Genomic DNA, 25968 nt, shown 5'->3' with positions numbered 1-25968 from the left:
ACACTCTGTCCAAGAGCTCACATGGCACCATTGCCAAAAATAAAGCAGCATTGCATAAGGATCTGAAATATTCTTTTTACAGGGGTTCTCAGGTGAAGTTGGGTGAGTGCCTGAGGGGCAATGCATAGAGACCCTTGCTGTTACTTGATACTATGTTTTCTTCCAAAAATTTCTGCTCTGAATAATAACATTTTGCCCAATGAAGGTGAAATGTCCATTAGTTAACTCTGTTGTGTCTGTAACAGAGAAGAATCCTGCAGATGCTAATGTTGATTCAGACCTGTTAAGATAATTGCAATGACTATAGACAAAACGCAGAATAAAATGTTAATCTAGAGAGCTGGGTCTGTAGATTCTCATCCTATGATATAAATGAGTTAGACTCAAGGAGGCCAGAAAGGGATCTCTCATTTCCTTAAATTGCCACAAAAATGGGGTTAGATTGTTTTCAGCTGTGCAAAACAGTCAAGTAGCAGAACACACAGGAATAGCTCTGAGAGTATGAAGACTGAGCAATATAACATAATGTGTTTTAAGTAAATCTTCTTGACAAGCCTTCATGGGGAAAAGAAAAGCCCGTTGCTATCAAGAAAAGTTAACTGCCGTTGATGAGCCTTGGAATCTAGGAGTATTCAGCCCACACTGTGGACTTGGTAAGATTTTTATCCATACTGCCTGGACAGAACTGAGAGGGTATCCGAAGATTTTGACTGATTTTCTGCTAAGAAATATAAGGAGGAAAAAAAAAAAAAAAGAAAGAAAAAGGGAAAGGAAAAAAAACCCCAAACCTCCTCATTTTTTAGACAGAACTTATTTGAAACAAATAGAGAAATGATTGCTATTGCCGCTATTGGTTAGCTAAGAAACAGAAGCAGATGAAACCTAACACATGGAAGACAACACTGTTCGCACTCTTTTCTTTAGAAAAGAGGTACACCTGCAAACTAATTTTGTCTGATGAGTGTAATTAGTGTTATACATTGTTAATTAACTATAATGAAGGTGTTGGTAGTATAAACTGAGAGACTCACAACAGGTATGATATTTGAATTTCTAAGGAGTTTCATATTTGGTAATGATCTTAAAAAGACCTAAAAAGCAGATTTCATTCCATCTGTATTTGGGACAGAATTTTATGAATTGCAGATGTAGGTCCATCCAAGGTATTCAAAAGGATTTAAACAATTAAATTCCTGTTTATAGGTGTGAGAAGACAGTAGGTGCTGAAATCAACAGAAGGGTCTAAGATGCTTTGCTACTTCAGAAAATCTTAGAAGAATCTTCAGAGAGATGCGTAAGTGCTTAAATACCTTTAAAAATTAGCTCTTTCCTCCCTCTCAGTTCCTAAATCTATTTTGCAAGTGGGAATTCTGATAAAAATTTCCATAAATACACTTCAAAATATGGTGCAAGCATATTTGGGCATAATTTGGACAAGCAAGTTCAGAAGCCATCTCACTGAAAAGGTGTGATATAAGTTAGATTCATAATGATCAAACTTTTCTTTGATTGCCCTGTATTCAATTTTATCATCTTCTGCATGCACCAAACCAAAGTATACGCTCGCCATGGTTTAACTTGCCAGGCATATCTGTTTTATGAACTGAAACAGCACAGCTTCATTTTTAAGTAGTTTTGGTTTTGGTTTTTTACATATAACAGTGCTGTTCTGTTACATTTGGTGGCCCTCTATAACAGGGTTACAGCATTGGTAGATAAGGAAAGAGCGAGTGATGTCGTCTACCTGGACTTGTGGAAAGCATTTGATGCAGTCCTGCACAACATCCTCATCTCTAAATTGGTAAGACTTGGATTTGAAGAGTAAACCACTCGGTGGATAAGGAATTGGATGGATGGTTCTACCCAGATAGTTGCAGTTAACAGCACAATGTCCAAGTGGAGAGCAGTGACAAGTGGCGTTCCTCAGGGGTCAACGTTGGGACCAGCGCTGTTTAACATCTTCACTGGTGACATGGACAGTGAGATTGAGTGCACCCTCAGCAAGTTTGCTGACGACACCAAGCTGTGTGGTGCAGTCGACACGCTGGAAGGAAGGGATGCCATCCAGAGGGACCTGGACAGGCTTGAGAGGTGGGCCTGTGCAAACCTCATGAAGTTCAACAAGGCCAAGTGCAAGGTCCTGCACATGGGTCAGGGCAATCCCAAGCACAAATACAGGCTGGGTGATGAGTGGATTGAGAGCAGCCCTGTGGAGAAGGACTTGGAGGTGTTACTGGATGGAAAACTGACTATGAGCCAGCAATGTGCACTCACAGCCCAGAAAGCCAACAGTATCCTGGGCTGCATCAAAAGAAGTGTGGCCAGCAGGTCGAGGGAGGTGATTCTCCCCTTCTACTCCACTCTCCTGAGACCCCACCTGCAGTGCTGTGTCCAGCTCTGGGGCCCCCAACATAAGAACATGGACCTGCTCGAGTGGGTCAGAGGAGGGCCACAAAGATGATCAGGGGGCTGGAGCACCTCCCCTGTGAGGACAGGCTGAGAGAGTTGGGGTTGTTGAGTCTGGAAAAGAGAAGGCTCTGGGGAGACCTTATAGTGGCCTTCCAGTACTTAAAGGGGGCCTACAGGAAAGATGGGGAGGGCCTCTATCAGGGAGTGTAGCGATAGGATGAGGGGTAACAGTTTTAAATGGAAAGGGCGTAGATTTATATTGGATATAAAGAGGAAGTTCTTTACTCTGAGGGTGTTGAGACACTGGAACAGAGAAGCTGTGGATGCCCCCTCCCTGGAAGCGTTCAAGGCCAGGTTGGACAGGGCTTTGAGCAACCTGGTCTAGTGGAAGGTGTGGCGGGGGGGTGGAACTAGATGATATTTAAGGTCCCTTCCAACCTAAACCATTCTATGATTTAAGATGAAATAATTCAGATCAGTTCCAGAATAATATTTCTGTTTGATTAAAACTTCTTTTTAAACAAGGGTTTCTGCTTTGAAATCATCGTGATTTTCAGAGGGCTGGGAGACTGACAGAACTTCTGATGATAAAATACCCCCTTAAAAGCCACTTTTCATTTTTATCTATTCAGTAATTGATGCCAAATAAAATAGTACTTTTTAGGAGATTGAAAATCTTAGAAAAGTAGATTTTATTTTTGTTGTGGTAAGCCCAGGAGGCAACAGAGCACCGCACAGCCGCTCGCTCGCTCCTTCCCACACAGGGAGGAGGAGGAGAAAATAAAACACTCTAGGATGGAGACAAGGACAAGGAAGGATGATTCACCAATTATGGTCACGGGCAAAAGACAGACTCAATTGGGGAAGAAAGAACACCAATTTAATTTGAACTCCACCACCACCACTAATGTACCAATCAGTAGGACAGTGTTCTCACAACCACATCTTAAAAACACCTTCCCCCCACCCTTCCCTTCTTCCTGGGCTCATCTTTGCTCCCAATTTTCTCTACCTCCTTCTCCTCAGCAGTGCAGGGAGGCAGGGAATGGGGGCTGCGGTCAGTTCGTCACCCATTGTTTCTGCTGCTCCTTCCTCCTCAGGGGGAGGACTCCTCACACTCTTCCCTTGCTCCAGCATGGGGTCCCTCTCACTAGAGACAGTCCTCCATTAACTTCTCTGACATGAGTCCTTCCCACAGGTTGCAGCTCTTCATGAACTGCTCCAGCGTGGGTCCGTCCTGCAGGCTGCAGTCCTCCCAGCAACAGACTGCTCCAGTGCAGGCTTCCTTCAGAGTCCCAGCCTTCTTTGGGCACAGCCACCTGCTCCGGTGTGGGGTCCTCCATGGGCTACAGGTGGGCGTCTGCTCCACTGTTGTACCCTCCATGGGCTGCAGGGGGACAGCCTGCCCTCTCACCTCGGGCCGTAGGCGAGTCTCTGCTCCAGCTCACCTTCCCCGCTTCCTTCCTCCCCTCAACTGACCTGGGTGTGCATAGGTATTTCCCTCACCACTTCTCCTCCTCCCAGGTTTCCCTTCTTAAATACGTGTCCTGGTTCAGCTAGGATAGGGTTAAGTTTCCCCAGCAGTAGGGGGAAGCTCTAGCCAGGTTATTCAATACCATGCTGACGTCACCTCCGGGGCACCCAAGCACGGAAGAATCTGTGAACGTGTGTGGTGTGTGGTCACTCTCCTCACTGCTGTATCAGTACATTTTTGTTCTGTTTATTGTTATTACTGTTATTGCTATTGTTACTGTTCTTGTTGTTGTTCAGTTTGTTGCTGTTGCACTGTTGTATTAAACCTCTCCTTATCTCAGCCCGGGGTTTGTATTTTACTCTGCCCCGTCCAGTCAGAGGGTGGGGGAGGGGCAGTGACAACGTGGTCTCAGACCCCGGCAAGGCCTAAACCACCACAATACCTTATGACAGAGGCACAGCCACCATCACTCATTGGCTTGGCCTTGGCCAGAGGCGGGTCCAACTTGGAGGTTCTCACAGAGGCCACCACTATAGCCCCCTTCCCCACTACCAAAACCCCCACCACACACAAACCCGACAAAATTTTACTATGTCATCACTATATAAATAGCAATATAATAGTCTGGTTATGTATCTACTGTCTATTCAAAGAAAAACAATGGTGAACTAACTAAAAGCTCTTTCAGACTAAAACTTAAATTTTCTTTTGCATTTGGGTATTAAATTCCTGGTATTAATCAGTAACGTTTTGTGATTTAATATCTCAAAGTAAGTTTTCTAGTTTCCAGCTGTTTTGTTTTCTTTCTTGTACTCAGTGTGCTATGGAAAACCTGAAGTAAAATAATCTTTAATATTGATTTTTTTTTTTCCTTACTGTAATAGATTTTCTTGATCCTTAAATCCAAAGAAATAACAAGAAATGATCATGGAGAGAGAAGACAGTATAGTTACAAATACTGGTTACTACACCTATTTTATAATCAACACTTCAAAAGGAAAAAACTATTTATCTCTTGACTCTTGTCTACATCTTCTGAGGAGCAACCGATAAATATTGGCAGCCAGGTCAATTCTACTTGAATTTTCCTGCTCAGATAAGTGCTTGACAGTAAGAAACAACAGAAGCAGAGAATCCTGTGGTTAATTGTGCTTTTAGAAATTTTGTTTTTAAAAAGAAGTACTCAAATACTAAAGAAAGAATCTGTGATTGCAGCAGGTTTTTTTCTGAGGCAAATATGTGCTGAAGATGCTTTACATTAAAATCTATAACTCTGCTGGCTGTTAATTGAAAACACAGAAGTACTCGGTTTTTCTTTGCAAAGGTTATTGTTTTCCTCCAAAGTTGGCTAAAAAGAGGGGGGAAAAGCATTTTTGTTGTAGAAGAAGTTAATATATGGACAGTATTCAGAAGGCATCAGTAAACCTTGGTATTGCAAGTAGTATTAACTCATGTTCAATCTTTTTGGTTTACTGAATGGAAAAGAAAAAGGTAGGTGACAATACTATCAATATTGGAATACAAATCTATCAAATCATCAAGTTTCGGAATGGGTCATAAAATGCAAGTCATGTTGTTGACATTATCTGTCATATCCTCTCAGCAGATTTGCTTTAAGCATTCTCCATGAAATACCATTGCTTGTCAAGTACACCCATCTTCTGCCAGAGCTGCTGTACGAGCCTCTGGCATTCCCTTTCCCCCTGTCCCAGCACTGGAACAAGAGAATCAGTCAGGGGCCAGTTGGTCCTCAGTTGTCACACTGTTATCTCTAAAAGTAAATAGTAGAATTTTCTTGTTGAACAGCATTTGAATTCACATACATGTACATGGGCAGTATTTATAATTTGAAAGTAGAGGATTACATGAGGCTATCAGGAGCTTGAGCATCTTGTAGTAATGAAGAGGCATGTCTGTATGCACAGAGAACTGATCACAGAAGTGTTAATGGTGAAATATTTATTCTACTCACAAGAGTAATATCAATTATTAAAGTGGGAACAATATAAGATTAATTTATTTTTTTGTTGACGTAACAGCTAGCTTTGTTACACTGTACCTGACTTTTTAGCAAATCTGGTGCAAGTTGAAGTCTTGCATCCTGTATACAGGCTTACACTCTCACTCACTGGGAGTTAAAATGGGATTTGAATATATGCAGTCCCATAGTACGCTGTTGCTTTATTTCTAAGCAAACTGAGGTAGATAATAGGAGCATAACTATGAGGAAGGAACCAGGACTGCATTTTGGAAAATGCTATTGTCCAAATCTCACTATTATCTTAAGCAATTGACAACTTCAATAGTTATAGCATTTAAATGATAGTTCTCATGCTAAGCCAGTAAACATGTGGTAAGAAGGCTGAAATTTCAGATATAAATTGCCTGTCAATCTAAATATTCTGTTTCCTTTAACTGACTTACAAACATCCTTTGAAGAGCAAATGATTGAGGGAAAATGCATTCCTGGGTAAAATATGAGCTAAAAATCAAGATGTCATCAGTAGAAGGGTGTCCAACGACTAAGCCTTTCTCATTGAAAAACATCATCTCGAGTATATGTTAAGCAGTTGACGCTTGCTTCTAAACTTTTTCAAGTTGTAGATTCCCAGATGTTTTCCTCTGAAGGATTTTCCAATTCAATAACTTTCAAATTATTTAGTTCCATGCAAAACATGAATTTTCAAGTATGTGTAAATTACAAGTGCTCTTACAGTGAAAAATATTCACTTCAGGAGATTGTCATAAATGAAGCATGAGCAATTTCCAGAAGAAAAACTACATTCTTATCAAGAGGCTGCTTTAAACATCTGTATTTCTGATTTTCACCTCCATTCATCTTCACCCTAACTTCAGTTATATCATGAGCTAATCTGTTTGTTTGGTTTTGCTTCTAGGGGTGGAATTTGGTTTAAGATCATTTAAGAAAATGTAGGAGAGTTAGGACAACAAAAAATGCACTGGAAAAACATGGGAGTTTTATTTAACTTTGGTGTAAATAGGGCTTGTAAAGTACAGTGTTGTTCATTAAGCTTCTAGCTAAAGATGTAATAAGAAAGCATTGCAAAATCATCTGTTGAAGAAACAGCATTTTAAAGCTGAAGTCTCATAATGCAAGTCCTGACAAAGGGGGAAGTGTGTAAAATACGCCTTCTCAAACAATTCAGGGAGAAGTAATTTCCTGGGGAAATTTAAACTGTTGCAGGTTCAGAGGCCAAGGCAACTGGGAATGCAGTCTTTGAGAATCTATGGCTTTCCTCTACTCTCATGGTTTAAATCAATTAATGGAAGGAATATAAAATTAAGTGGCATAGGGCTGTGTTTCAGAAATTTCTTTCCCTCACCATCTTTCAAAGACTTCAAAGAGATCTTTCATTTTAGGTGATACTCCCTTAGGTTTTTATTTTACTTGAGGCAATACCTTATTTTCTCATTTACACAGTACATGAAGTTCGATTTTTAGAGTACCATAGAAGACTTCCTTGTATAAACATTCAAAATTAACAAGTTGTTTATTGTTCTGTACTTTTCAGATGTTTCTCACATTAAAAATTGTTTTATTGCAAAATGTGCAAATATTTGTGCCTTTATGATACAGGAGTAGAGATCATTATCCCTAATATTATTTGCTTGGAATCTAATTATTATTACAAAGGGAATTACAGAATATGTCTCACTTATTTCTTCTTAGAGGAATGCTTGAATTGTCCTCTGTGATACAGAATAGCTGTGCTATAAGACTTGAAAAAGATGTATAAAACTGCATAGATGGCTTCAAACTTCTGCCTTTTTGCAAATCGGGGACAAGTCCATCTTCTGGTTTTAGAATCAAATTTCTTAGCTGATCCCTCTTCCATGTAATTAATAAAATCAAAACACTAAATCTGAACAACTGCCTCAAAAGTCAACTCTCTTCAAGTATAAAACCTGGACCTATCTTTAGTGCTTCATGACAGCAAGGGTGATACTACCACAACTGAAAACTTTTCACCTGGAATTGGTGCATATCAATTACAAATGGTTCACATGGTACTGATTGAATTCAGTGTTAGCAGTAGGGAATTGGATGCACACAAAACAGCATAACCAACTTATTACACTTTTATTCAAAAGCATTAGCAAATAATGGTAAAAGTGGTAAAATTCCAAACAAAAAGAAGGGAAACCAATTTACTGATGTTGAATATACTTTTAAAAGAATCCTCTTTCTGCTGATGGCTGTGCATCATGTTCTTAAACATGATAACAAGGCCACACTGAGGAATATTCAGTGATTTTGTTGTTGTGGCCAAAACTACCCATAAAAAGTAAATAAGACATCATCTGCAATATAAAAGAAAAATAAATTAAAGCATGCTCTTTGTGCACATTTTAGTCTGATTCATGATCTAATATGATCTTTGTAAATTTACCACCTACCACCCTTCTAAAGTAACCTGTTACAACTCCTCTGAGGTCAATAGAACTCACAACAGAACTCTAATGTAGTGTAAATCTACCTGAAAGATGAATAATGTTTGTCATGCCCCGTTCCCGAGCAAATGCAAGCAGGAAGACAATAATTCCCTCCTCCCTTAGAGCATCACGCTTCACTGACCAATAATAGTCAGGCAAGTCAGATGGAGGAAATCAAAAACAAATTTTTAATAGTCTTTTTCTTTATCCAATGTCCTTTAGCAATTTAATAACACTCAATACATATCAAACATACATAATGATATAAAAATTAAGAAGGCAAGGGGGGGGGGGGGGAAGAGAGAAAGAGGACAGGTTAAAGAAAGAAAGTACTACTGTCCAATGATCAGTAAACGGCATGGGGTCTCAGGCTGGCTGAGGGGAATTCCAAAGAATGACTTTTGTCCCCTGCCTTATATCCTACATTAATGCATAGTCACAGCGCATGTAGCCTTATGATAAGTTTCTTCAGCTCACCTACTTGCATTGTCATATGTGTAAATTATACATAAGGGGGGCTGGTTGACATAATATATCATAACAACAGGGAAAAGGAAACTGGTTGTTCAGCAAAGGCTTTTAGTACCATGATTTTTAGGGAACTGTTGAACCTAGCTTTTGGTCACAAGTTGTTATGGTATAGCTTAATATGGATGATAGTTCCCAACTTGTTAATAGTACAAGGCTAGTTCTGGAGTTACCTAGGCTCTTGACATGTGTCTAGGTCACAGCTCTTGGTGATAGATAAGCAGTGAAGGGAGTGACAGAGGCATTTTCTGCACACCCAGGGCAAATGTCAACAGATAGTGAGTGGCTACCTGGCCTCTGCCTAGTCCCAGTCTCCATTGTTGCACAGTGATGGCATCCCCTTCTTCAGCTTATCTTTTACAACTTACAATGTTAGATATTTACAAAGTAATTATTATTACTGCTTTAAATCCTTAAGATTAATATTAAACAGGATTTGAGAAACAAAGTAAAATTATTTTCTATAACTTTTTTAATTTCTATTTTTATTATACTGAAATGGTGGCATCACAGTTCATTGATATGTACAGAGTTACCAAAATAAAAAGCTTTTTTTTAAACACTGTAAGTTCTTTTCCATAGTTCAGTCTCTGCCAGAAAAAAATAAAATATGCTATATTCAAATTGGAAGAAGCTGTTTGCTTTAAGTAATGATTTAAGACTCAGCAATCTAAGTCAGTAATCTGAGTCTTAAGTAATCAGTGATAAGTAATCAGTCTTAAAACTCAGTAACCCAAGTTGTAACTAATGACTTCAGACTTCATCCAGCTATACCTTTATCATAGGATCTATACTGCAACCACAGACTCGCCGCCAAGATCCTGTACTCACCAAAGTCAGCAGCAAAATCATTGTTTTCATGAAAGATGTAAAACATTGGTTTTGACTCACAGGATCCTTGTATATCTTCAGCCTTTGGTGATTAGCTAAAAGTAAGACCAGTCTTCCAAAAAAACAATGGTCAATAGCTGTTTTCTTGATGATTTTATTTGTAATTCTTTTCAGATTGTGACTAGATTTAAAGCTGGGAGAATCAGATGTTAATTTATGAACTGGTGAGTTTACCAGTTCATCAGCAAAGCTGTGCAAGGTAACTTTTGCATCCATTCATTGCAGGTCTGGTCAGATTCTGTATAGAAAAGTGATGTGGAATGCTTTCTGTCTGTTGTGAAAATTCATAACCAGGTAAGTAAAACATGAGTGGTAACATCTGGTCTGATTCAGTATAATTCAGAGCTGTTGTGCTGCTTCAACTTGTGTACCCTGACCTACCTTCAAAATTCCAGACCAGACACCTCACCTGTGGGCTAGCAAGACAGAAGTGACCCAGAAAGCCAAGTGTTTTACTGCCTTTATGCAATTTTTTACTTTAAAAATGTTTATTTTGAAGGGATGAATAATTCTGAAATACTTTGTACAGCTTTTTCATTAAGGCAGAATGTCAGGGGAAAGTATTACTTCAACCCAACACAAAGAAGAAATTCCTGGCATGTCACTTATTTTCTAACATGACATAAAACAGTGTTTAATTCCTGTGGCTTAAATTGTATAGAAGACTTAGTTTGCCAAAGCTATTTATATAGCTAGATATTATTATTGCCTTTGAGTTTAAAAATTAATTCACTGGCATCATCACTGCATAGTCCTTTGATGAATATACTCTAAGGTCTTCCAGCTGCACAAGCTTTAAGCGTTCTACCATAGCATATGTCACAATGAGTCATTCTCTCTGAACTGCAATTTCAGAAATGTATTCCAGGAATTTCTAAGATAGTAATTAAAAGTGAATTTTCAGGTTGATTCTTTCTTTCAGCCTCCAGTGAGTATCTACCAGCAAAATCTACAGTCAATGTATGTATTTTTTTCTAATGTACTGGAGATAAAACATTACTTATGTACAAACTTTGAAATGCAACCAACAACCTGAAGAACATCAAACAAGCAGAAATGGCTAAACAGAAAAAAAACAGGTGTTGGAAATCAGAAGCTCAGTACGCTTCATGTCCAATATTATTTTTGTGTAGTATTTGGTACAGGTTTTAGCACTGATTTTTTTTCCCCCGTTTTTTTTTTTTTTGACAAAGAGTGGTCAGAATTTTTGTAGACTCTGGCCCCTATAGTTAAGAACAAATGACGATATTTTGCCCAGCAAAGTTAATTCATAATTAAAGCTTTCTCAAAAAAAATGCACTACTCTAGTTTGTTATATGTCATACTGTGTATCTAGAAAGAAAAAATAACATTTAGATTTTACAGTGCGGTATATGCAGAACAAAAAGCCACAACCAGATTCCTCAAGCTAAAAAAGCAACCAGGAGTGCAAGGAGAGTTTGCAGACTTGTCAGATGTTCACTGCCCCTGCAGTCAGAGCAAAAGATGAAGGGACAGACACATATCTGAAATGGAAGTTGTAATTTGTAGCTTAAATCTTTTATTCCTTTCTATAGAGGAATTTCTGAGTGTGTGTGGTGAGGGAGCCCTCTTTCTCTTATCTTTTTATTGACAGACTTAATCACAGTTTACAAAGAGAAGGTGAGAAACCTGCCTTTGAATGAACACTAAAATTCTTCCTACTTTAACAGATATAGCTAGTCATCTTTGCTGCTGCCAGCCAGGACACTGAACTTCAAAAAGGCTGAAGTCTCTGATTTTCCTGAGAAATATGTAGGAAAAACTGGCACAGCATGTTCCCATGCCTATGAAGCCACCTGATTTGAAGTTTCCATATCCCAGTGCATTAGACAGAAGTGATGGTGTTACATGTTGGGAGCCTGATGAGCCACAGGCAGGGGCTGGAGGCACAGAAAAGATCACCAGTAAAAAGCAGAAATTGAGGAGATGTACCACATCAGGTGTTGTTTGTCTGGCAAGCAATCAAACTCATTTTAATAATTTTCAGGAAGGAATTGTCACCTGAATTAGAAACTACCAACTTACCTTTGCTGGCCTCTTAAATTTTGAATTATCATTACAGTAATAAGGTTTCTTTGTCTTGATACTATGTATGTTATCAATTCAGTTCCTAGACAAGAAATCTTACTGCATTTTGCTGACAAAAATATGTATTCTGCCTTAAATATACCATACGTCACCATTGGAATAAGTTTATATGTACAAAACATGGTATCATCAGAAAAGCAAAGGTAATAATGTTATTCCTTATAAAAAGAATAACTGGTTTGAACTCTAACAGAATTTCTTCTCTATTCAGTCAGTAAATCAGCATTATTATATATGATGTGATTACATGAGTATGTGAGTTCTCTATCAAGCAAGCAAAATTCTGAAGTCTCTTTCAGTTTAAACCATGCAGTTCCAGCCCTCCTGTTTGTGGTGGATTGAATTCAGTTTACTAACTGGGATTCTGTTACACATTATGCTCAGAGATATTAACATCTAAACAATATTCATTTGTTGATCTACAGAGTTATTCATTGCTAGCTACAAAATCACAGTTACTTCTGGGAAGGCTCTGTGTTGTTAAAGTGAGACTTGCAGCAAGCACAACTGGTGAGATAATTATAATTTGAAACTTGAAGCTTAAGGATAACTTCAATACAAGCACAGGGAGTTGAGGTTTTGAGGCACTTATTTGAATCCATGAATAATAACTTGAAATGCTCACATACTTATGCAATTAAATTAAAACAAAACCAAAACCAAAACAAACAAAAACCCCCACAAACCAAAAACCAAACCCCCACAAACCTTGGCTGAGTTAATATTATCAGGAAGATAACTGGCAAAATAAGTACATCTTAATTATACTAGGTAAGTAATGAACCATCTTCTTTTTCTCCTAGCCCGTTATATGTTTCTCTGTCAAAACATGGTTGCATCTGTTTCAGAAATAGTGTATCTGGATGTACCTTGGATCACTAGGAAAAATAATAGAGTTCCTAAACTGATATGACAAATGTTAGAGTAAAATTTTATTCCAGTAAAAAAAAGAATCATCTGTTCAACAGTGTTCATTTTACTGCTCTTATTGTGTTTGCATTATAAATACAGTAGGATTGCTCAACTGGTTTTCAGAGTTTTAGAAAACTCCCTTGTTAAGAGATGGGATTTCTTAGAATTTAGTTTTTTGTTATGAGGTATTCTGATAAAATTAAGTCAGATGCTAAGCTGAAGTTGTATTAAGAAGCTCGTAAATCAGAGTTGCAGAAATGTGGGGGTTTTTTCAGGTCTCTGAAAACATTTCTAATGAAATAATAGGGCAGCTGCTCCTGCATAATAAATGAAAACAAGTTCCTTACAAAACTAATGTGAAAAAACTTTCAAGCCTAGAATTTTAAGTGTATATCTAAAAGTCTGATTCCTATCTGCTTAAATTCCATATTGTGTCGCACAAAATGATTTGCAGCCAATGTTATTTATAACACTGCAGCAGGAGGTACACGGAACAGTGTGATGTGCTGTAAACTCTTCTACCTCTGGAGAAGAGGGTTTGTAAGTGGGACCTGTGGTGTATCAATCAGGTGCCAGCAATGGAGAAAAGGCCCTTTCTGGAGGAGTTTCTTTCTCAAGAAAGTTACTAACTTGAGTATTTCAAGCCTGTGCCTGCAATTCTTATTTCACTGTGTGAATGTCCTCTGTCCTAAAAGTTGTTATCTCTAAACAGCTTAGAATTTTCTGTTTAGGAAGCAATACTGAATCCTTTCAAAGTAATTCCTCATTTTCTCTTTTTGTCGCATCCTTCCACAAAGAATCTCATACTAGAATGATGTGGAATTGAGCCCAAATTGGCATGGTAATTCCTAAATTCCTGTCCTTGGATTCTTTTCTTCCACTATGTAGACACACTGTACATGACTATTTTCAAGAGATTAATTAGACACAGTCTACCATTTCAAACATCAACGCAAGAAAAATATATCCCCCACCATTGTTATAACTAATTTTTAGTTAGGAAATGTATATGACTTAGCTTCAAATGCTTCTGAATTGGCAGTTTAATCAAACCATTTGTGCTATGTACTAGACTAAAGAACATCATCTTTAATTTTGCTTTTTTTGTGACATGGGAAAGGAGTTTATTTAATCGTTGCACTAGGAATTGTAGCATACTGGGAAGATAAGCTTGTGAGAGATATTAAAGACTTCCCTACATTTGTGCAAAAACGTAGTGCTTGAGTCTACAGACAGAGATTGTAGATTTTCAGAGAAAACTTTGTGTAAATTCTCTATGTCAAATATGCCAGTCTATTCATTAACAGATTCCTCATTTATTTCTGTAAGATAAGGCACTATGGAAAAGCAGAACATTACCAGAAACTATGCTTCTATCATGTTAAGTAACAGGTACACTGGGACCATACAGGGGAAGAGGAACAAAACCAAAAAAGAGATGCCTCACAGAGACCTTTAATATGGACATAAAGTGCTAAACATACCAAAGGACTGACAAGAAGATCCTAAACGAATTGGTGATGTAACTTGAATTTATACTCCAACAATTTACAAACATCAGCTTCTCAGAAAGAGGACTATAACCAAATATCTGTGTAACAGAGGACCATTTTATTTGTAATAAATAAATATCTTCAGTTGTTAAAAACAGTAGTTTAAAAAAAAAAAAAGTATGTTTATGTTAAATTCAGAAATGGGAAATGACATTAGCAAACTATTGCTGCATTTTGCCAGATGTAATGAAAAGCTGCATGTTTATAGATAATTTTTTATTCTCAAATTAAAATAAAAATATTTTGGCAACTTGACCATTCTCATTTCTGGTCCCTATCTTGTAATCAGAAATCCTACATTCTTCTCAAACTATTCTCCTGCCTCTCCTCTTGTAAACTAAATTCATCATGCGATTTCATTTTGTTACCTTGTCTTTTTAACCCTCTAGATCCAACCAAGCTTATCCTAAATCCTTGCAGTAAGGAGCTTCTAGCTTTCTGCTACAGTCACCAGGAAACTGAGAATATGAAGCTGTCGTGAATGCAGAATAGATTTGTTTCATAAGGCAGGTCTCATGAGACAAATTCCCAAAGTGGGGTGAGAAATCGTGTTGGAACACTTGTCTATCCCTTAAAAACTTGCACTTTATTAATATTTTCCTTTCACACACATTTCAAACAAGGAAAATATTACCCTTATCTGTAACATTTTAGGCTGACTCTCCAGGCTTCTGTGTTCACCAAGATACACTTTTTCTAAGCGCAAAACTGACATGAATTCTTTGTGATAGGGATACCTGCAAAAATGCTGACTTTGGCTTATACAACCCATTTGCTTATACATTCCTATACACTAGAGTTATCTTTCTGAATAACATTAAATTCCCCAACTCAACCCAAGTTTCTGGGATTTTAGCCTTGCTAAATTTTATAGCAATATATTTAAAATATTAATTTAGATAGTCTCTGTGATGTGTCTTCATTTTAAGAATATGGTCTGGGTTTAGGCTGTACTTAAGTCTCAACTATCATGAACTATCATTAACTATAGTTGAGATTTAAGTATAGCCTAAATCCTGAAGAGAGAGAGATGGAACAATTTGTGAGAAGCAGGAGAAAGAAGGACACCAAACAGAAAAGAAAGGATGGTGAGGAGAAGGAGGGACAGTAGTTAGAAGTGGGAAAGACTAGACTTGAGAGTAAGAGAGGAAGTAAGAATAGAAAGAATAAACATCATGGATGAAAGTGTAAGGGTAGACGGAGGGAGAAAGCATAACTAGGGCCAACAAAGAGATGTCAAGTTCCTCAAATAACAAAATTAGGGATGAAAAGGAAGCAAAAGATATCAGGCTACAGAGAGGAACAATGTTATAAAGAATAAAAAAGAGGGAGAAGAACTGAAAAGGGTAGATGAGGAAGGACAACTGCCAGTCAGTTATCAAACAAGAGAATTTAGAAAAGCTAACAGGATTGCTCAGTTTTGGCAAAATGCAATACAGCAGTGCACACATGCATGAGTGTTTGACAAGGATAAAATAATCAATACACTTTGCTTGTACTGTAGGTCCACTTAAATATTTCAGAGGTTTTCAAAATGAGAGAAAGAAGCCAAGTGTGAGGGAAATCATATACAGAATTCTAGATGCAAGTGCTTGAAGACCCAGATTAGCCCTGGCCAGCCCTTGTACCACCTAGGGCTGCTAGACATTTCCAGCATGTGAGATTAGGGGTCTCCTAATCATTTTATGTTCACTCACTGAAGCAATCTGAGCAAGGGGGGGAAAAAAAGGTAGAAAAATGCAAAAGAAACATGTTAGAAGCCTGTCTTTGCAGTTCTTACACTATTTAATTAGAACAACAGTATTTCTGTGGATGGGGACTGAAAGGGACACTGGCCTGGGAATGGGCGGCTGTGAATACTTCTCAGAGCATCCACGTATAAAAGGTCAAGCCTCAGTGGGCCCTGTGTTTCCTGATGATCAGTTTTAATGTTTCTCTGTGGTTACCACAGTGCCATAATTGTTTTGTTGTGGTTCACTAGGGAAATAAGTGACCTGCTCTCAGTAAATCCCCATTATTAACCTTTTATTCTTTTATATGTTAACATCATCTCTTTCCTTTGATTATTCAAAAGTTATTTGAAATTAAATTGAAGAAATAAATACTTCATGAACATTTTAATTTAATTGGGTCAAGGAATACAGAAAGCAAGAATCTCTAAGATGCATCTCAGACAACATCTTGGGGTTACATTTCAAGAGTATGAGGGAAATTCACAACTCAGAATTATTACAGGTTTATTTTCAACAGTTATTTTCAGATTTTTATTATGCAAGGTAAAAGCTTGCCCTCTTTATGTTAGCAATATATCTCAAAGATGAACTTCTATTCTACCACTGCATATTTCCCTCCTCTCTTTTTAAATCATTTTTCCAGGCCTTGGTTTTATACAATATCAGTTTTAATTTTTTGACCTCTGTAGGAGTCTGGGCCGTGCTGGAGGGAAGTTAGTGCAGGCAGAAGAATGCAAGGACGAAGACAAGGCCAGCAAAATAAGGCTGGCAAAAACACACAAGATAGCAGATAAGTGAGAAACACCTGTGGTCAGCAAAAGCACACAAGTCTGAGCAAAACAGGGTATGAGATAAGGGAGTTTTTGGCAAGTTTTGGGCTTTACGTGCTAATTGCAATTAACCAACGCAAATGCTTGTAGAGGCGCATGAACAGCGTGTGCAGATAACCTGTAGCCTATTAGAAGATAGATGAGTGCGTGTACGGAACTTAGTAGAACATAAATGTAACCAGGATTGGGAAATAAACGGATGATCTGATCATCATATTGGTGCTGTGTCGTTCCTGTTCCTGCATGGAGAAGGACCCTGGCATTTTGGTGACCCCGACGTGATCTGCTAACGACGTGATCTGCTACTGACGTGATCAGGTGAACTGTCCATTTGGAGCCGATGTGATTTACTATCGACATGATTTACGGCGTGATAGAATTGTCGCTGATTCTGATAGAATCATCTGAACAGAAGCCGGAGGAAGGCGGGGGTGTCAGCCGGCGTTACTGGAGGTAAGCCAGGCTGCCCGAGAGAGGCAGGAGCGGATCTGCGCTAAGCCGGGAAAGTAAGGGCTTAGATACTGACAGCCTGGGGCTCGCTGCATCAATGACAGAAAAGGCTGCAGTTCGAAGTTTGATGCAGCTCGCAGAGGAGACATAGGTGGCTCTCAAGGAAGGGGATTTAGCCACGCTGCTTCTCTGGTGTAGACGTAGAACATTAATCACTAATACTGATCAATTGTATGATGAAGAAGTTTGGAAATCTATTGGGACCGATTTGTGGGAATCGATTCAAGCAGGGAACAAAGAAGCAAGAAAATTAGCACCTACTTATCGAAGTGTTCGATTGATAGTGGAAGCAATGAAAGGTTGGGCTTGTGTTGCTGCTGCTGCTGCTAGCGCGATTGCTGCCACTGAGTGGAAGGAGAGTGACAAGAAGGAGAAAGAGAAGGAGGAAAAGAACTTGTTATTTGATGGTGTGCCTGCGTCCTCTAAAGTGGTGTGTCCCATGTCAGAAAGGGAATTTTGGGCAGGTCCTAGGATTGAGATCGAACCCTGGGTGCCGCCAACAATGCCCTCTGCCCCACATTTGCCTGGTTCATCCCCTCCTGATACTTTGTTGAATTCCATAGACCCAGTTAAAGTGCCGCTCCCTATGGATGTGGATGATGAGTCGTCTCGAGCAGTCTATCCTAAAACTCATTCTGAACATCTTACTAGTCTGTTAAAAGAACAAGAGAAAGCAATGTCTGACCTTTTGGATGAAATGCTACAGCTAGATCGTGGGTCAGCCAAACAGGCTATTCGTGAGGCATATAAAAAGGCTCATCAAGCCATAAGGGATGGTTTTAAAGTGGTTGAAGAGAGCATTTGTGGGCCAGAAGCTAGGGGTGCGCCCGGTGGGCAAAATAATTCTGAGAGACCCCCACAAGAGATTACTGAGGAGAAATTGAGAGAGAAGGAAAAAAGAGCCAGAGCTTGGGTAATGCAGTTGTTAGAGGATGAAGAGATGACTCCAGAAGAGGCAGATAATTATCTGAGAAGTAAATTTGGAAATGGGCTTACATCAAAGGAATGGAGAGCGTACGCAAAATATAAAGAGTTAGAGAAGGGAGGAGGAGAAGTTAGTTCAATGACTCCATTAAAATGGGTTGCTGGATGGCTGCAGGGTAAAGACGAAAGAAAAGGACATGAAAACAAGGCCGCTTCTTCGGCATCCAGTCCTCCCGTGCCTGATCCAGCCCCCCCGCAGGACCCTAATTATACTGTCGGGCAGAGATGGAAGGGGGTGATTGAACATGCAGTTATAGAAGGGCAGATGCTGCCACCTAGTGTCATTGCAATGCCAGTTGCCGTGCAAGGGAACCTGCGAGTGTGGCCTCCATTTGACTGGAAGACTGTGAATCAGTTACAAAGAACAGTCATGGACTTTGGGTATGATAATAAACAAGTTATGACCATGATACAATCTTTTTTTCGCAACCAAGATTTAGTGCCGACTGATATCAGAGCACTTTTGGAGATTATTCTTCCCCCTACTGCTTTTATGATGTTTAAAAATAGATGGCAGGAAAAATGTGAGATTGCAATGGTAAACAACCTCCATCAGTTGAATGGACATGATCCCTTAAGATTTGCTACACTTGATCAACTTATGGGGACAGGACAGTATTGTAATGGAGCAGCACAGGCAGCCTTGCACCCTCGTATAACACAACACTCTCAGGCACTGGCCTCAGAGGCGCTTCAAGAGCTGCCTCAAATTGGAAAACCGAGACTGCCTTATCATCAAGTGAAGCAAAAGCCAGATGAGCCATATATGCAATTTATTGATCGATTGAAAGAGGCACTGGACACTGCACCTAATCTTACACCTGATGCTAAAACAGCACTGGGGAAAGACCTGGCATATCAAAATGCAAATCTAAGATGCCAAGAAGTGATTGCCAGTCTCCCACGAGGTGCTAGCCTGACACAGATGGTTGAGGCATGTTCACGATTGCCACCATTATTGGGGGAGCAAGAAAAGGCTACTATCCATGCAAGAGCCCTTGCTGCAGCTTTAAGACCTGTTACAAGTCAAGTAAAAGGAAATCCCAGACTTAAAAATGCTAGGAAAAAGGAAGGATGTTTTTCTTGTGGTAAACCTGATCATTTTAAGCGACAATGTCCTCAGGCAAAGAAAGCTACCATAACAGTGCCATTTGCCGGTACCTGTAACCGATGCGATAAATTTGGGCATAAGGCCAGCGAGTGTCGATCAAAATTCAAGAAAAACGGGAGCCCCTTGCTGGGAAACTCCTCGCAGACCACCTTTCCAGGGGGTGCGAAGACACTCAAATTCACCCAAGTGGTGGCTGCCTTGACGAGCTCTCAGCAGCCACCCAAGGAAGTGCAGGCCTTGATTTGACCATGGGAGTTGACATCACAATAGTAGGTGATTCAGTGCATGTACTTTCTCCCGCAGTTACAGGACCATTAGGACGTGGACTTAGTGCATTATTGATAGGACAATCCTCGGCATCAAAGCAAGGAATTATGATTATTCCTGGATTAATTGATTCTGATTATACTGGACAAATTGGGATAATGGTGAGAATTCTAAACCCTCCAGCCACATTGCATAAAGGTGACCGTATTGCTCAATTAATTCCATTTTGAGCACATGTTATTAAGAGTCAAGATCATGAAAGAGGCAATCAAGGATTTGGGTCTACTGGACCAGTGACTGTTGCCTTTTCACAATTGATCACCAACAATAAGCCTATGAGAATAGTCACAATACTTGGGAATGATGGAGTTAAGATCTGCTCTGAACAGGTCATGCTTGACACTGGAGCTGATGTCACCATTATACCATATGCTGCATGGCCATCTTCTTGGCCTTTGATTATGGCATCCAACATGGTTGTAGGAATTGGAGGAGCATCCCCTACACAGCAAAGTGCACATTTTGTTACCATTATAGATGACAAAGAAAGTCTCAGAGCACAAGTGAAACCATATGTACTGCATACGACACTCTGGTTATTAGGGTGAGATGTCTTGTCTCAGTGGGGATGTGTATTACAAACACCTTTTTAGGGGCGGCCATTGTAGCGAGCGACCCCCGTCCTGTTTTAAAACTGAGCTGGTTAACTGATACTCCTGTATAGGTGGAGCAATGGCCGCTACCAACTGAGAAGCTCGCCCATTTAAGGGATCACGTGCAAGAACAATTGAATGCTGGACACCTTGTCCCTTCTACCAGTCCGTGGAATACACCTGTATTTACCATCAAAAAGAAGTCTGGAAAATAGAGACTGTTACAAGATCTGCGAGCAGTTAATGCAGTTCTGCAGGACATGGGAGCACTTCATCCAGGATTACCCAATCCATCCATGCTCCTTCAGGGCTGGGACATTGTGGTTATTGATTTGAAAGATTGTTTTTTTACAATACCTTTACATCCGGAGGATTATGAAAAATTTGCCTTCTCTGTCCCTTCTACAAATAGAGCAAAACCTTCTGAGAGATATCATTGGGTAGTGTTACCACAGGGCATGAAAAATTCTCCCACAATATGTCAATGGTATGTGGATTTAGCTCTATGACCCTTTTGAGAACATCATATCGACTGTATTTTGTATCACTATATGGATGATTTGTTGCTTTGCCAAAAAACACCCATCTCTGAAGAATTAATTCAAGAACTGATAGAAGCTCTAAATATAATGGGACTCGTTGTGGCCCCTGAAAAGGTACAACGGACTGAGCCATGGAAATACCTAGGGATGACTTTAACTGAATCTACTGTTAGGCCACAGAAGCTATCAATAGTACAGAAAGTGGAAACATTAAATGATCTACAGAAATTGGTGGGAGATATTCAGTGGATCCGCAGTATTTGTGGCATTACTAACACAGATTTACAGCCTTTATTTAAGTTGTTGCAAGGAAATTGTAATCCTCAAGAACCTAGGTCTCTAACAGCGTCAGCTAAACATGCCCTGGATAATATTTCCCTGAAATTGAGTGTTAATTCTGCAGCTTGTATTGACCCTGTTCAAGCATTACAATTGTTTGTATATAATACAGAATCAGAAGTATCAGCTTTTTTAGGACAATGGTGTGAACAACAGTCTAATCCACTCAGAATTATTGAATGGTTATTTTTATCGGCCAGGGGACATAAAACAATAACATCATGTGTGGATGCGATAGCAAGTATTATTTGAAAAGGTGTTCAGCGAGCAATATCTATTGCTGGAAAGGAACCGGATCAAGTAGTTGTGCCGTATGCACTGGACCTAATTCAGGCTATGTGTGAATCATCTATGTCCTTCTCGCTGGCTGCGATGAACAAATCCTATCAAATTGACAACCATTATCCAGAGCATCCACTATTTAAAACTGCTTTAACAATGAATGATGTTCCTGTCATTAGTCGACAACATTTACAGGCTTTAACAGTATTTACAGATGACAGCAGCAAGACCAAAATGGCAGGATTTGTTTGGAAGGAGAATGGAATATAGCAATCAGAACACTTTGTTTGTGATACATCTGTACAGATTTTGGAGCTTAAAGCAGTGATTGCTGTGTTTAACCACTGGAACATTCAAGTTTTAAACAGTGTGACTGATTCTTTATATGTGGCAGGTGTAGTGCAACGTATCAAAAGGGCCTTGTTAGGACATGTAAACAATCCCACCCTTTTTCAGGCTTTTGTTGACTTATGAAATACTGTTAATCATCATACGCATCGGGTTTTTATCATGCATATAAAGAGCCATACTAGGCTCTCTGGAGGTCTTGTAGAAGGCAACGCTCGAGCTGATCAGTTGGTTGCCGCTTTAGCAGACATGGATAACATTGTTCAAGAAGCCTATAAATCTCATGCCTTTTTTCACCAGTCTGCAACTGCATTATGCAAGCAATTTAACATCCCTAAGACCCAAGCACGGGCAATAGTGGCTACTTGTCCAGACTGTGCCACTCTCACACCGCTACAGGACGGTGGTGCGAATCCTCATGGCTTACAGCCACGGGAAGTTTGGCAAACTGATATCACTGTATTTCCGCCTCCTGGGCGTCTTCGCTACTTACATGTCTCAGTGGATACCTGTTCCTCATTTATATGGGCCTCTGCTCATGCTTCTGCCTCGGCAGTAGCAGCTCGTCAACATTGGATGCAAGCGATTGCGGTTATGGGGTGTCCAAAGAAAATTAAAACTGATAATGGTCCCGCATATCGGGCAGCCTCCACCACTGCCTTTTTACAACATTGGGGAATTCAGCTTCTCCATGGAGTACCACACAACTCTACTGGGCAAGCAATCGTTGAGCGCGCCCATTGTATATTGAATCGTATTTTGAAAAAACAGGGGGAGACAGGGGGTTCCCCTCATGAGATATTGGCAAAAACATTATTTGTTTTAAATTGGCTTAATATACGTGGAGGGCAAGATGAACCGCCTGCGCGAATACATGTGCAAACAAACAAGCATGATTATTCTTTTCAAAAAATTCAAGTGCAATTGTATTCCCCTCAATCTGGGCAATGGGAGGGACCTATGCAGTTGTTAACTTGGGGAAGGGGTTATTCTTGTGTTTCTACAGGTAGTGATTCACCCAAGTGGGTCCCCGCAAAGTGGGTGAAACCATGGATCGCGAAGAATGACGACACCAACTCTGTGTCCCGAGGCACTTCAGAGACACCAACATCGATTGAACTTGGTCCTGACGTCGTTGTTAACGGCACTACATCCAGCAAACAGTGAAGTTCTTTGTCTTTTACCGAATCTGCAGTCATTTTAGGCGGCTATTCGAACACAGCCACTCACCATAAAACAGCTTGAAGAACATGACACAGCTTGTACGGAACATGGTCTAAACTGTCGACCTTGGGTTTTTATACATTGTGCATGGTGCGACAGGGGAACTTGGAGAGTCACGCATGCTCATGATCGGGAAAGTGTGTATAAATGTCACTTGTGTGCTGACCGGATTATCTTTTTACACCGAAGCAGATTGGTTGTCTGATTTTATAGGTAGGTCAGTATATCAGCGATAAGCTCTTGGTACAGAAGGACAGATTAGAGTTTTTAGAGAACAACAGCAGTTTTCTAGGGCTTTAAGCCTAATTGAAGATCTTAGGCAAAGAGTTTTAGCAGAAATTAGTTTTGAGCTTTGTAAATGCTTAGCTTTGCAATGTATTAGGCAAAATAATAAGGTAGTAGATAGGAGCTGTGGTGTTGGAATAAACATTCCTCGAAGCTGTCAGGTGCACAAGGATAACTGGAAAAGAGAGGTAAAACGATGGCAAAGTGTCAAACGTTGGCGATGTTTATTTTGATTTGTTTTATAGCAGGTAGTGAAGGGATTTTCGACATTACACCCAGAACAAATATTTGGGTAACGTGGACAAATACAGCTGGGATGTCAGATTTTTGTTTGAGTTTGCAACAGGTGGATAATCCTTTTCAAACCTGTTTGATTGGCATTCCGTTGCAGGAAAATGAAACTGACTTTGATGGGTACTGGAAACAACAGAGGGTGGACCTGACTGGTAGCGAAAGTGAAACTTGTTTAAGTCCAAATGGCATCTATGTTCGGCCCACTATGCGTAGTGCAGCCTGGCAGAAGACAGTCATTGAAAATTTAAATCAATCAGCTCATTTACCTTTGCAGGAGCTGGACTTGCTAGCTAGCGTTGTGCCTGTCGAGTATGTTGATGTTACTGTAACTAATATGCAGGACTTTAATGATACAGTTCCTCAACTCCAGCCAGTGAATGGCACAGGAGTGGTTTGGTTCGATGGCCCATGGTATGTTTGGTTGGCACGGAGTGGACAACAAGGTTTGTTTATAGGTTGTCAAAATGTAACAGGGCATTCTCCTTGGAATGATTTGAAAACAGGAAGGTTTACCGTAAACACCAAAGGAGGTTTTAAACTTCCACCCGGAGTGTTTCTGATTTGTGGAGATAGAGCATGGCCTGGTATTCCTGTACGACCTGTTGGTGGTCCATGCTACCTTGGACAACTAACATTGTTTACTCCGCACATGAGAGAGTTATTGAATGCCAGTAGGAGACATGAGTCAAGATCACGCAGATCTGTTTGAACCTTTGACGACACCTGCAACGACAACGTACGGCTACCTTCATTAGCCACTGTTATAGCTACTTCTTTCTTCTTTCCGCAAGGAATGGCTGCCATAAATGCAAAAATATATACGTAGATTAGCATGTTGGAGTGAAAAGCAATTTAATCTAACTTCGCAAATGCTGAGTGCACTGCTTACTGATGTTGATAGTGTTAGGCATGCTACTTTGCAAAATTGTGCTGCTGTAGATTTTTATTATTGGCACATGGACATATATGTGAAGATTTTGAAGGAATGTGTTGCTTTAATTTGTCTGACCATTCGCAGAGCATACACCAACGATTAGCAGAAATGCAAGATAACATGAAGCATATTAGAGAGGGACATGGTCCTTTTTAAGATTGGCTCATTGGTCTTGGACTGAGAGGTTGATTACAAACATTGGTCAAAGGAGCATTGATGGTATTGATAGTATTGCTGCTTTTGATGTTGATTCTTCCTTGCTTGTTCCAATGTTTACAGCAGATGCTGCAAAGTTTGGTTGAGCAAAAAAAAAAAAAAAAAGGGGGAGATGTAGGAGTCTGGGCCACGCTGGAGGGAAGTTAGTGCAGGCAGAAGAATGCAAGGACGAAGACAAGGCCAGCAAAATAAGGCTGGCAAAAACACACAAGATAGCAGATAAGTGAGAAACATCTGTGGTCAGCAAAAGCACACAAGTCTGAGCAAAACAGGGTATGAGATAAGGGAGTTTTTGGCAAGTTTTGGGCTTTACGTACTAATTGCAATTAACCAATGCAAATGCTTGTAGAGGCGCATGAACAGTGCGTGCAGATAACCTGTAGCCTATTAGAAGATAGATGAGTGCGTGTACGGAACTTAGTAGAACATAAATGTAACCAGGATTGGGAAATAAACGGATGATCTGATCATCATATTGGTGTTGTGTCATTTCTGTTCCTGCATGGAGAAGGACGGACCCCGGCAGACCTCTAAAGTTTAGAGCTGTCATAAAGCTCTAGATATCTCTACCCTTTCTTACCTAGATGGTCAAGACAGTATGCCAACAGCATGCTGGTTGTTCTCTCAAGAAAGGAACTGAAATGAACCATATGTTAAGCGTCATTGACTGGATTTATGTATGGCACTATATAGATATAGATTTCTAACCAGCAGAACAATCTTATTTTAAATTGCAGTGATCAGAAAACAAAGAAGCGGTCACACATTTTAGCAGTATACCATCTCTCTTCTGCTTTTTGCAGTTAGTGTTTCTTACTTTACAATAGTTAGATAAACAAATTCTGATATGAAAAACAATAGAAAATGGGAGAAAAGACTTCTGAATGAAATCTTCATATTTCTTTAGCAAAAATCTCTGAAACTAGTGATTTCTATACCATACTGAGACTCTTGGATCATTTCATGTCCTTTTTCCTTCTTTCTTCTCCTTGCTTTTTTACAATGAAAAAGGAAATGCTGGCACAGGTACTTTTCCTAGTCACTGTAACCTACATTAGTTTAACACTTCTCCTTTATCAACAAAT

At 39.7% G+C, this 25968-nt stretch overlaps 1 protein-coding gene and 1 long non-coding RNA gene across 3 annotated transcripts in view; both read left to right on the top strand.

Moving 5' to 3' along the window:
- The first annotated feature begins 388 nt into the window (after positions 1-388).
- Positions 389-14586, top strand: LOC141942136 (uncharacterized). 2 transcript variants are annotated; one of them, XR_012628539.1, is made up of 5 exons: positions 389-653; positions 1204-1294; positions 1699-3761; positions 9983-10051; positions 14171-14586. It is a non-coding gene; the product is annotated as an uncharacterized LOC141942136 (long non-coding RNA). The 2 variants fall into 2 exon arrangements; XR_012628538.1 differs by lacking the exons at positions 9983-10051; positions 14171-14586 and having other exon boundaries at positions 1699-4222.
- A 9049-nt stretch (positions 14587-23635) lies between these two features.
- RXFP1 (relaxin family peptide receptor 1) overlaps positions 23636-25968 on the top strand; it is a 99727-nt gene continuing 97394 nt past the window's right edge. Inside the window, exon 1 of the mRNA XM_074864937.1 lies at positions 23636-24176. Within this exon, the coding sequence (XP_074721038.1) occupies positions 23636-24176 (541 nt within the window). The remainder of the gene's footprint in view (positions 24177-25968) is intronic.

Source organism: Strix uralensis, chromosome 4 (genome assembly GCF_047716275.1).
Source record: "Strix uralensis isolate ZFMK-TIS-50842 chromosome 4, bStrUra1, whole genome shotgun sequence".
In the NCBI taxonomy this organism is placed as follows: domain Eukaryota; kingdom Metazoa; phylum Chordata; class Aves; order Strigiformes; family Strigidae; genus Strix; species Strix uralensis.
The sequence above is the reverse complement of the archived record's forward strand: the minus strand, read 5'-3'. Positions and strand labels throughout refer to the sequence as shown.